The sequence below is a fragment of the Schistocerca serialis genome, chromosome 1 (assembly GCF_023864345.2).
Source record: "Schistocerca serialis cubense isolate TAMUIC-IGC-003099 chromosome 1, iqSchSeri2.2, whole genome shotgun sequence".
NCBI lineage: Eukaryota > Metazoa > Arthropoda > Insecta > Orthoptera > Acrididae > Schistocerca > Schistocerca serialis.
Window position 1 is genome coordinate 800,832,651 of NC_064638.1, and position 13,842 is coordinate 800,846,492.

General features: G+C 39.9%; 1 protein-coding gene across 4 annotated transcripts in view; it reads right to left on the minus strand.

Moving 5' to 3' along the window:
• Positions 1-13,842, minus strand: part of LOC126483972 (centromere protein I-like) — a 393,190-nt gene that overhangs the window by 180,580 nt on the left and 198,768 nt on the right. For all 4 annotated transcript variants that reach the window (XM_050107290.1, XM_050107282.1, XM_050107275.1 and 1 more), the window contains exon 11: positions 10,966-11,095. In XM_050107290.1, the coding sequence (XP_049963247.1) occupies positions 10,966-11,095 (130 nt within the window). The remainder of the gene's footprint in view (positions 1-10,965; positions 11,096-13,842) is intronic.

Below are 13,842 nucleotides of genomic sequence, written 5' to 3' on the forward strand. Positions count from 1 at the left end.
CTGGTCAAGTTGTGCCACAAACTTCTCTTCTCCCCAATCCTATTCAATACTTCCTCATTAGTTATGTGATCTACCCATCTAATCTTCAGCATTCTTCTGTAGCACCACATTTCGAAAGCTTCTATTCTCTTCTTGTCCAAACTATTTATCGTCCATGTTTCACTTCCATACATGGCTACACTCCATACGAATACTTTCAGAAATGACTTCCTGACATTTAAATCTATACTGGATGTTAACAAATTTCTCTTCTTCAGAAACGCTTTCCTTGCCATTGCCAGCCTACATTTTATATCCTCTCTACTTCGACCATCATCAGTTATTTTGCTCCCCAAATAGCAAAACTCCTTCACTACTATAAGTGCCTCATTTCCTAATCTAATTCCCTCAGCATCACCCGACTTAATTCGACTACATTCCATTATCCTTGTTTTGCTTTTGTTGATGTTCATCTTATATCCTCCTTTCAAGACACTGTCCATTCCATTCAACTGCTCTTCCAAGTCCTTTGCTGTCTCTGACAGAATTACAATGTCATCGGCGAACCTCAAAGTTTTTATTTCTTCTCCATGAATTTTAATACCTACTCCGAATTTTTCTTTTGTTTCCTTTACTACTTGCTCAATATACAGATTGAACAACATCGGGGAGAGGCTACAACCCTGTCTTACTCCCTTCCCAACCACTGCTTCCCTTTCATGTCCCTCGACTCTTATAACTGCCATCTGGTTTCTGTACAAATTGTAAATAGCCTTTCGCTCCCTGTATTTTACCCCTGCCACCTTTAGAATTTGAAAGAGAGTATTCCAGTCAACATTGTCAAAAGCTTTCTCTAAGTCTACAAATGCTAGAAACGTAGGTTTGCCTTTCCTTAATCTTTCTTCTAAGATAAGTCGTAAGGTCAGTATTGCCTCATGTGTTCCAGTGTTTCTACGGAATCCAAACTGATCTTCCCCGAGGTTGGCTTCTACTAGTTTTTCCATTCGTCTGTAAAGAATTCGTGTTAGTATTTTGCAGCTGTGACTTATTAAGCTGATAGTTCGGTAATTTTCACATCTGTCAACACCTGCTTTCTTTGGGATTGGAATTATTATATTCTTCTTGAAGTCTGAGGGTATTTCGCCTGTTTCATACATCTTGCTCACCAGATGGTAGAGTTTTGTCAGGACTGGCTCTCCCACGGCCGTCAGTAGTTCCAATGGAATATTGTCTACTCCGGGGGCCTTGTTTCGACTCAGGTCTTTCAGTGCTCTGTCAAACTCTTCACGCAGTATCATATCTCCCATTTCATCTTCATCTACATCCTCTTCCATTTCCCTAATATTGTCCTCAAGTACATCGCCCTTGTATAGACCCTCTATATACTCCTTCCACCTTTCTGCTTTCCCTTCTTTGCTTAGAACTGGGTTTCCATCTGAGCTCTTGATATTCATACAAGTCGTTCTCTTATCTCCAAAGGTCTCTTTAATTTTCCTGTAGGCGGTATCTATCTTACCCCTAGTGAGATAGGCCTCTACATCCTTACATTTGTCCTCTAGCCATCCCTGCTTAGCCATTTTGCACTTCCTGTCGATCTCATTTTTGAGACGTTTGTATTCCTTTTTGCCTGCTTCATTTACTGCATTTTTATATTTTCTCCTTTCATCAATGAAATTCAATATTTCTTCTGTTACCCAAGGATTTCTACTAGCCCTCGTCTTTTTACCTACTTGATCCTCTGCTGCCTTCACTACTTCATCCCTCAAAGCTACCCATTCTTCTTCTACTGTATTTATTTCCCCCATTCCTGTCAATTGCTCCCTTATGCTCTCCCTGAATCTCTGTACAACCTCTGGTTCTTTTAGTTTATCCAGGTCCCATCTCCTTAAATTCCCACCTTTTTGCAGTTTCTTCAGTTTTAATCTACAGGTCATAACCAATAGATTGTGGTCAGAGTCCACATCTGCCCCTGGAAATGTCTTACAATTTAAAACCTGGTTCCTAAATCTCTGTCTTACCATTATATAATCTATCTGATACCTTTTAGTATCTCCAGGGTTCTTCCATGTATACAACCTTCTTTCATGATTCTTAAACCAAGTGTTAGTTATGATTATGTTGTGCTCTGTGCAAAATTCGACCAGGCGGCTTCCTCTTTCATTTCTGTCCCCCAATCCATATTCACCTACTATGTTTCCTTCTCTCCCTTTTCCTACACTCGAATTCCAGTCACCCATGACTATTAAATTTTGGTCTCCCTTCACAATCTGAATAATTTCTTGTATTTCATCATACATTTCTTCAATTTCTTCGTCATCTGCAGAGCTAGTTGGCATATAAACTTGTACTACTGTAGTAGGCGTGGGCTTCGTATCTATCTTGGCCACAATAATGCGTTCACTATGCTGTTTGTAGTAGCTTACCCGCATTCCTATTTTCCTATTCATTATTAAACCTACTCCTGCATTACCCCTATTTGATTTTGTGTTTATAACCCTGTAGTCACCTGACCAGAAGTCTTGTTCCTCCTGCCACCGAACTTCACTAATTCCCACTATATCTAACTTCAACCTATCCATTTCCCTTTTTAAATTTTCTAACCTACCTGCCCGATTAAGGGATCTGACATTCCACGCTCCGATCCGTAGAACGCCAGTTTTCTTTCTCCTGATAACGACATCCTCTTGAGTAGTCCCCGCCCGGAGATCCGAATGGGGGACTATTTTACCTCCGGAATATTTTACCCAAGAGGACGCCATCATCATGTAATCATACAGTAAAGCTGCATGCCCTCGGGAAAAAGTACGGCTGTAGTTTCCCCTTGCTTTCAGCCGTTCGCAGTACCAGCACAGCAAGGCCGTTTTGGTTATTGTAAGTAGCACTATCTTTTCCTTATATTGTTTTATATTGTTAAACAAGATCTAGTCACTCGAGAAAGCAAGAAACAAGACATCAATAAAGACACTGCACCAATTGTGTATGAATGTAATGAAGAAAAGGTTTCACAAGAAGACAATGAGAAAAAAGATATGATCATGGTTGATGATAGTGCAAATACAGGACATATGTTTAATGAAGTGGACAAATTAACAATTGTGAAATACTATGATATGTTGTGAAAGTTGTCAAACAAGCTGGATGAATGAAAATAGTAGCAACAGACAACTTTGTGCGTGATAACTGTGTTCTCAAAGATGTTAAAAATGTTCCTCAACTGAGTAGTACTGTACATTTGTGTTTACTAAACATTAGGTTCAAAAGACAAAATACTCATTTTTAAATGACATAAAACAAGAAATGGATTATAAAAAGTGAATAGTAAATCAGGAATGTAATCACTACTGATACAAGAAGCAAAACAAGAATGGGATCACAAGCTAGGTCATCCAGACATATGCTGTACTTCACAGATCAAGAGAATGTGCACTGGAGTTCTTAACATTTTATACTCAGCAGAAAAATTGCGTGAAGCCTGTGTGAGAGCTAAGCTAACAAGAAAGTCGTTTTCTACTGTGAGAAAAAGAGCAACAACACCACTTGAAATAATACATACTGCCATCTGTGGACACACAGAACCCCCAACATTTCATGAATATAGATATTACATGACAGTATTGGATAGTTTCACTCATTTTTGTGTAACTTATTTGTTATGCTGCAAGTCAGAGGCTGCAAAACTGATAATAAAATGTGTGTTAGAAAGTGAAGACTAGTTCAATCTGAAAGTGTCAAATATAAGATTCGATAAAGGTGGTGAATACACCAGCCACAAGTTTATGAATTGGTGTGAAGGAAACGGAACTGTGCTAGACTACAGTATTCCTTATAGTCCTCAAGTTAATGGGAAAGCAGAGAGACTAAATGTGACAATAATGAACAAGGCAAGAGCAACAATATTCGATAACAAACTGAAGAAAGAGTTATGGGAAGGGGCAACGCTCACAGCTACATATTGATCAATATGAGCCCAACTATCAATCAGTGCCACACCTGCAGACAAATGGGTTGGGAAAACACAAGATATGTCAAAACTTGAAATTTTTGGATAAAGAGTTTTTGCCAAAAATCTAAGCCACTTGAAGAAATTAGATGAAACAAGTAATCCACACAATTTGGTTGGTTAAGCTCCAAATGGCTACAGACTGATTGTTGCAGATAGAAGGAATACTGTTGTGTCAAGAGATGTCAAATTTGAACAGTATGTGACAAAAGAAACTATCAAATGACACTAACAATCACATAAATGAAATTAAATACCAAGGAAATAAAGGAGAAGAAAAATCAAGAAGAAAGAGCATGCACTGAAGACGCAAGAAACCACACTCTTAGAGACAGAAAGAATATATTAATGTCTAGATAAGCAATAGATAAAGAAGAGAAATCTCTCTAACGGAATGAAATGTGGAAGTTGGTCAATCCAGAGGATGCAAAAGGGAATGAGATCTTAAGAAGCAAACAGACCATTAAAGTCAAACATGATGGTCAACTGAAGGCCAGACTGATTGTCAGAGATTGTTAACAAGAAATGGGTATAGATTTCAAGGAATTATTCAGCTCAGCACTAGACACATGTTCAGTAAGACCACTGTTTGCTCAGGCAGCACAGAAACATTTCCATGTGAGACTGATTGATGAAAAAAGACAGCCTTTCTCTATGGTAACTGGATGAAGAGATTTTTATGAAGATACCTGAAGGATACGAAGGAGATGGAAAAATCTGTCTTTTGAAGAAAGCTCTGTATGGACTTAAACAAACTCCATCCAGATGGAATAAAATTCTAACAAATTTTCAAAAAACAGAAGGAGTAATTCAGTCGAATTCAGATTAGTGCATATTTAAAGATGTAACTGAAGAAATGTATCAGTACTTGGATATGCAAGTTGATGATTGAATCATTATAGGAAAAGACTTGAAGAAAACTGAAAATATACTGAAGAGACTTAGGAAGAGTTTTGAAATGGTCTTGGGAGAAAATCTGGACATGTACATAGGGATAAATGCTACTATCTGGCAATCAACAATGATGTGTTATGGTTGTCACTGCCTCATATAGGTGTGAAATTTCACTATGTTAGTGAACGGTGCATAGAAGATTTGTTTGGGATAAAATACTATAGTATAGAAGGACAACTAGTGGATATACTGAACAGAAGTCTGCAAAGATCAATGTCTGAGAAATTTAGGAATGCTATTATCAAACGATTACCACAACTTATCTGTTTTCGAAAAATATTACATGACAACTGCTTACTGTGTGATTAAGTACAATAGTGAAAATCATGATTTATTTGAAAACAAACATTATATTTTAAGCAGGGATGTTGAAAGTGTCGAAGAACATGCAGAAAAACAATATTTACTGTGTGTTTTTAAGGATTGGCAATCATAAAAAGAATAATGTGAGTTATTTAAGAGTTTGTATATGCAAAAAGATATCTGAGTGGTCAGATGTCACAGCAACGTGGCAATTTATGTAGTTTCTAATCTGTGTTGTGAGTCTTATTATACTTCTAGTAATGTGGACACAAAATAATGAAAAAACCACTAGTATCAATCAGCTATATAAAAAATACAATGCAACAATTGTAACAAATTATTTTTACACACACACACACACACACACACACACACACACACACACACACACACACACACACACCAAGTGATGGCAGAGCAAACACATAAAAGATTATTGTGATTGGTAAGCTGTAAGCTTTCAGAGCCAGTGGCTCCTTTTTCAGGCAGAAGGGTTGAAGGGGAAGGAAGATGGGTGAAAGGATAAGGACTGGAGAGGTCTAGGAAAAGGGATATATTTTGGGAAAGCCACCCAGAACCACAGGTCAGCGGAAAATTACCGTACAGGGTGAGAAGGAAAGATTGATTGTTGGGGACTGTATCAGACAAGATTTGAAAACCTGAGAGCTTAAAGGTGGAAGACAGGGTAATATGCAAGACAGAGATTACTACTAAAACATCATGCACGAGTTAATAAGAGTAAGAAGCTAAGTGCATTGTATGTAACAGAGGTGGGATGGGGCACTTCGGAGCACACCATTTGTGACTCATTATTATCCTGGTCTGGAATGTGTTAATCAGCTACTTCAACAGCGCCATGACTTCCTAAAACCATGCCCTGAAATGAGATCCATTCTGTCAAAAATTTTGCCCACCACACCTAGAATGGCTTTTCATCGCCCTCCCAATCTCCGCAATATTCTTGTCAGACCCTATGGTTCTTCTGCACCCATCTCCCTACCCTATGGCTCCTACCCCCGTGACCATTACCGCTGCAAGACTTGCCCTATGCACCCTCCTACCACCATCTATAATAGCCCTGTAACTGGCAAAATATATACTATCAAAGGGATAGCCACCTGCGAAATGACACGTCATGTACCAGCTATTATGTAAACACTGTTCAGCCTTCTACATCAGCATGGCTACAGCCAAATTACCAATTAGGATGAAAATGGGCATAGGGAGAGAGTATAAACTGGCAATTCGCAATATCCTGTTGCAGAGCATGTTCTACAACATGACATTCGTGAGCTCGGCGCCTGTTTCCACACACGCCATCGGGATTCTTCCCCCAGCCAACAGTTTCTCAGAACTCCGCAGGTGGGAACTAGCACTACAACATGTCCCAGGATCTCACCACCCACCTGGCCTTAATTTACGCTAATTTCTTCTGTCTCAGCTTTTCTACACTGTAACTACTCCTTTCTTAATTTCCGTTTCAATTTTCTAGATCTTTCATTGTCTTTCCCATCTATTTTTCACCACTCTCTTCCACCTTTATTACATACAATGCACTTAGCTTCGCACTCTTATTAACCCATGCATGGTGTTTTAGTAGTAATCTCTGTGTTGCATATTACCCTGCCTTCAACCTTTAAGCTCTCAGGTTTCCAAATCTCACCTGATGCAGTCCCCAACAATCAGTCTTTCTTTCTCATGCCACACACAGATAAATAAGAGAGAGTGAGTTTTTGTGATATATTATTACAAAAATAATACTTTTGACACTTCACTTCACGCATCTACCAGTGTGTAACAAAATATTTAGACAATGAAGAAAAGAGCAGCAACTGATTGCTAAATCCATCCATTTATTACAGCAGATCTAGATATGAACTATTACGCAGCCATATTCAGTGCATATAATAACAAGTGACATTAGTCCAAACCGACATGTAGCACACAATATTGGATGATGTAGAGCATACCGGAGACTAACGTAATTTCGCAATCAATTGCTGCTCTTTTCTCCATTGTCTATATTCAATGATCATTCCAATCTAGTTAAAATATTATACTTTGACATTTGTTTTATAATTTTTGTGTGTGTATCATCTGCTATTAACAAAAATTCGTAGGCACCGCTTGCATTATACCAAAATTTTCAATCATAGTTTTTGCATGAAAATTGTCCTGTTTTTATAATGTAGAACAGACACTGGAAAATTGTCTCTGAAACCAGTCATATATTTAAAAAGAAATTATACAGCAGCCTCATGGTTACAACATACAGGGTGAGTCACAAGATAATATTAATAACAGCAAGATGGTTGACACCAGAAGTGAACAGCAGAGAAATTCTATGGTCAGACTGGGATATTTATAGTAAGTGTAGGTTAGTTGCCACTGGTAATGGTGTATTCATTGCAGTAAAGAACTGAACAACATCAATCATGTATTCCAAAGGTGATTTAACTGGATCAAGCTAAGCATCAAAGACCAATCAAAAAATGATAATTGGACGCTTTTGTTGACCACCTAGGTCAAGAGCTGTAGTGGTAGTGTGCTTCAGAGAGAACCTGCAGAATATTGTTAAAATTTTCCTGGTAATGCTGTTGTAATGGGGATGTGACTTCAACTTGCCAGGTATATATTGGGTGAGTCATGCTATCAAAACTGGTTCCAGAGACAGGGACTCATGTGACATTATCCTGAATGCCTTGTATGAAACTGTTTCAGCAGATAGTTAGAACCAAATCATTAAGGTAACATCTTACACCACCTAGTAACAAACAGATCTGATCATATTGGATCAGTTAATGTAGAGTAAGGTATCAGTAATCATAAGGCTATGGTAACAACTATGACTAAGGATTTCACAAGGAATGTTAAGAAAAGTAGGAAGACATTTTTGTTTACCAAGAGTGACAGGGTACAAATTGCAGAGTATCTGAGAAGTCAGAATCCAATACTCAATGACAAAGACGAATATGTGGAACACAAATGGAAAAATTCAAAAGCATCATTCAGTATGTCTTAGACAGGTACGTTCAGAGCAAGGTCTTAAGGGATGGTAAAGACCCACTGTGGTTTAATAGCCATGTTAGAAAACTGTTATGTAAACAAAGAGACAGCTTCATCAAAGATTCAACAGAAGTCAAAACCTAGCTGACAAATAAAAGCTCAACAGAGCGAAAATGAGTGTAAGGAGAGCTATCAGAGAGGTGTTCAATGACTCTGAAAGCGACATTTTGTCAGTCAATTTGAGTAAAAACACTAAGAGCTTTTAGTCTTATGTAAAACCAGTAAGCGGCTTGACTTCCTCTACTCACTCAATCAGTGACCATACTGGCACCAAAATGGAAGATAATAGAAAGAAGGCCAAAATACGGAAATCATTCTTCAGTCATTGATTCATTGTGGCAGATCAGAACAAGGCCTATCCTTTCAATCATAGTACAAATGTCGAAATAGCAGGTATTGAGATAACTGATTGCGGAATAGAAAAGCAAATACCATCGCACAGTAGTGGAAAGCCATCAAGATCAGATGAGATACCTATAAGGTTCTACAAAGATGACATGAAAGAACTTACTCTCCCTTCCAGCAGCAATTTATCATAGATGCCTAGTGACTGGAAAAAAGCGCAGCTCATTGCCATTTTCAAAAAGGGCCATAGGACAAATGCACGTAATTATAGGCCTATATCACTGGGATTGTAGAATTATGGAAGATGTTTTATGCTTAAGCGTTATGACATTTTTTGGGAACAAAACTCTCCTCTATAAAAATCAACATGGATTACATAAACAAGTTTGAGAAACTCAGCTCGCTCTGTTCATCCACAAATCGACAGATATAATGGTAATTTCTGGAATACCCCAAGGAAGTGTGACAGCACCATTACCATTTACAATGTATATAAATGATCTAACAGAAAGCATTGGAAGTTCTTTAAAACTCTTTGCAGATGATGTGATTTTCTATAAGAAAGTAGCAACACCAGAAGACTGTATCAATTTGCGGAATGATCTGCAGAGGATTAATGGTTGGTGCAGGCTTCGGCACTTGACCCTGAACGCAAATAAATGTAACATAATGTGCATACATAGGAAGAGAAACCCACTACTCTATAACTACACTATTGATGACAAACTGTTGGAAATAGTTTCAACTGTAAAATATCTAGGAGCAACTATCCAGCATAACAAGCATGAAGTAACTATTCATTGTCATGAGCAAGGCATCCAACAGTCAAACCCCACTTTCAAAAGAGAAGACACATTTAAATACTTGGAAGCATTTTTAGGGAGCAGACTAGAATGGAAATTGAGATCAAGGCAAGGATGGCAGCACAAATGGAGGATATTTTGGCTTACGGGATGTTCTGTGCAGTTTCAAGAAATTTTAAAACCATACCATACCAGAGTTTAATCCTCCCAGTATCTGTATATAGCTTTGGAACATTCACATGAAGGAAAACAGATGAACAAATCTGCTAGTCTTCGACAGAAAGACATTAAGGACAATGTCTGTCCCAAGGAGGGACACTAAGTCACAGGAATGGGGGGGTATTAAAAAACCAGGAACTGGTAGAGCCATATTTACAAATTGATATAATCTGAGGAAAGAAGACCAGTGTGGTCTGGACACCTAATTAGAATGGAAGATAAAAGACTACCATGAGTAGGATTCTCAGGATCCGTGGTAGGCAGAAGGGGCCAAGGAATGCCATGAACAATATCAATAGGGATATGAAGGCGGTGGGCCAAAGAAAAGGGGGAAGAAGAACCATTCACAGCAACCTTATTGGAATGACCACGTAAAACAGGTAGTATGAAAAGCAGATGCCAGATAGAGATTCATAGCAGAATCCTAAGAAAATGTTACTAATCTACGAAGGAAGTGGCTTCTAAGGGATTTGTTCACCTGATTCTTGAGTATTGTTCATAACTGTGGGATCCTTACCAGGTAGGACTCATGGAAGAGGTGGGGGGGGGGGGGGGGGGGGGAGAGGGGGGTGCAGGGGGGAGAGAGGGAGGAGGGAGGAGGGAGGGAGACAGGGAGGAGGGGGAGAGAGGGAGACAGGGAGGAGGGAGGGAGACAGGGAGGAGGGGGGGAGGGGGGAGGGAGAGAGAGAGAGAGAGAGAGAGAGAGAGAGAGAGAGAGAGAGAGAGAGAGAGAGAGAGAGAGAGAGAATGCAACAACCAGAGGCACATTTCAACAAGGGATGATTTTGCAGATGCAAGGGCATTACGTCGATGCTCAACAATCTCCTGTGGCAGACATTACAAGGGAGATGTTGTGCATCACGCAGACGTTTGATATCAAAATTTCAAGAGAAAACTTTCCAGGAAGAAACAGATAGTGTATTACTTCCACCCACATTCATCTCACGAAATGACAACAATGAGAAAATTTGAGAAATTAGAGCTAATACAACGGCTTACCAATAATCATTCATCCCTCATTCTATTTGTGAGTGGAACAGGGTGTTTGGGTGGGGTGAGGGAGTGGGGTGGGAGAAGAATCAGATGGTAGTATCAAAAGTACCTTTCATCGCACACTGTTAGGTGGCTTGCAGAGTATGATGTAGATGCTGTGAAAAACAGTGAACAAAAACTATTTCTGTAATACTTCAATTTTTAAAAATAAAGCCAGACAATTTATATATGGTTATTCACAGAGAAACTAAAAACATTATCAGAAACTGAAAAATGTTATAGGAAAAAGTGACCAACTGATACCTGTGTGGGAACTGAATTGCAGCCAGTACATCAGCTTCAGAACCTGTTTCACAAATAGTCCACTTTCCCATAAGAAAAGGTACTCCTTCACAAATAAGGACACAACAGATAGTGGTTGATGTGCGTAATCCTGTGAAAAGAGCATCCATTTGAGAGAGAACATTTTGGAAGAATGGAGGGATAACAAAATTACAAGATGAATTTAACACAGTTTATAATAACTGAGGTGACAAAAGTCATGGCATACCTCCAAATATCATGTAGGAGCTGCTTTTGCCCGGAATAGTGCACCAACTCAATGTGGCATAGATTCAACAAGTTGTCGGAAGTCTTCTGCAGAAATATTGAGCCATGACAACTCTATAGCTGACCATAATTGAGAAAGTATTGTCATTGCAGGATTTTGTGCACAAACTGACATCTCAATTATGTCGCGTAAACATTTGAGGGCACTCATGCTAGACGATATGGGTGGCCCAATTATATGCTCAGATTGTCCAGAGTGTTCTTCAAACCAATCACCAATAATTGTGGTGCAATGACATGGCGCACTGTAATCCATAAAAATTTCATCGTTGTTTGTTGCAAATGATCTCCAAGTAGCTGCACATAACTATTTCCAGTCAATAATCGGTTCATTTGGACCAGATGACCCAGTCCATTCCTCATAAATACAGCCCACACCACTACGGCGTCACCACCAGATTTCACGGTGCCTTGTTGACAACTTGGGGCTACGGCTTTGTGAGGTCTGCACCACATTCTGACCCTACCATCAGCTTTTAGCAGCTGAAACTGGGACTCATCTGACCAGGCCATGGTTTTGCAGTCGTCTCTGGTCCAACCGATATGGTCACAAGCCCAGGAGAGTCACTGCAGGTGATTTCATGCTGTTAGCAAAGGGACTCCCCTCAGTCGTCTGCTGCCAAAGCCCATTAATGCCAAACTTCACCACACTGTGTAACGGATGCATTCGTCGTATGCCCACATTGCTTGCTGCCATTACTTCATGCAGTGCTGCTTGTCTGTTAGCACTGACAACTCTACTTGTCTGCTAGCATTGACAACTCTACACAAACCCCACTGATCTCCGTTGCTAAGTGAAGGCCATAGGCCACTGTGATGTCTGTGGTGAGAGACAATGCCTGAAATGTGGTATTCTTGGGACACTCTTGACAGCACTGGACCTCAGTTCCCTAATAATTTCTGAAATTGAATGTCCCATGGGTCTAGTTGCAACTACCATTCTTTGTTCAAAGTCTTATTTCTTGTGGTGCAGCCATAATCATGTTGGAAACCTTTCCACATGAATCATCTAAGTAAAAATGACAGCTTGTCAATGCACTGCCCTTTTATACTTTATGTACGTGATACTACTGCCAGTTCCCACCAACACCAACCTATCCGAACTCCGGAGATGGGAACTTTCCCTTCAGTATATCCTCTCTTCTCGTCATCCGCCAGGCCTCAATCTCCGCTAATTTCAAGTTGCCGCCACTCATACCTCACCTGTCTTTCAACAACTTCTTTGCCTCTACACTTCTGCCTCGACTGACATCTCTGCCCAAACTCTTTGTCTTTAAATATGTCTGCTTGTGTCTGTATGTGTGGATGGATATGTGCGTGTGTGCGAGTGTATACCTGTCCTTTTTTCCCCCTAAGGTAAGTCTTTCCGCTCCCGGGATTGGAATGACTCCTTACCCTCTCCCTTAAAACCCACTTCCTTTCGTCTTCCCCTCTCCTTCCCTCTTTCCTGATGAGGCAACAGTTTGTTGCGAAAGCTTGAATTTTGTGTGTATGTTTGTGTTTGTTTGTGTGTCTATCGACCTGCCAGCTCCCACCAACACCAACCTATCCGAACTCCGGAGATGGGAACTTTCCCTTCAGTATATCCTCTCTTCTCGTCATCCGCCAGGCCTCAATCTCCGCTAATTTCAAGTTGCCGCCACTCATACCTCACCTGTCTTTCAACAACTTCTTTGCCTCTACACTTCTGCCTCGACTGACATCTCTGCCCAAACTCTTTGTCTTTAAATATGTCTGCTTGTGTCTGTATGTGTGGATGGATATGTGCGTGTGTGCGAGTGTATACCTGTCCTTTTTTCCCCCTAAGGTAAGTCTTTCCGCTCCCGGGATTGGAATGACTCCTTACCCTCTCCCTTAAAACCCACTTCCTTTCGTCTTCCCCTCTCCTTCCCTCTTTCCTGATGAGGCAACAGTTTGTTGCGAAAGCTTGAATTTTGTGTGTATGTTTGTGTTTGTTTGTGTGTCTATCGACCTGCCAGCGCTTTTGTTCGGTAAGTCACCTCATCTTTGTTTTTATATATAATTTTTCCCACGTGGAATGTTTCCTTCCATTATATTGATACTACTGCCATCTGTATATGTGAATATGACTATCCCATGACTTTTGTCCCCTCCGTGGAAACATCAGCAACAACATCTACATTTTTATGAGAGTGTTATCTAACAATATGGCTAATACTGGTGCACTACATCTAATCATCCATTCCAGTGCCCTTTCTCCAGCCAATGATGGGTCGGAACTAGGACAGTATATCTACAATTACACAGAGCATTAACCATATCCGCATGTAAGGCCATTATTATGATGGGGTTGGCACTCCCAAAGGAATTTTAAAGCTACTGCCAAATGTGATGTCAATTAAGACCAAACAGTGTGCTAACCATAGCTCAGTTCATGTCAGTGCTTCACTTTGCTATCTGTAGTTTAGTTTTTAACAGATGTCAGATGCAGAAGATATGTCAGTTGGTTCTTAGTTCCAAAATATGCAAAATCTATGCCATTTGGCACTTTGATACGTGTGATTCAATCGTTTCTGACCCTACCATCAGCTCTTAGCAGCTGAAACTGGG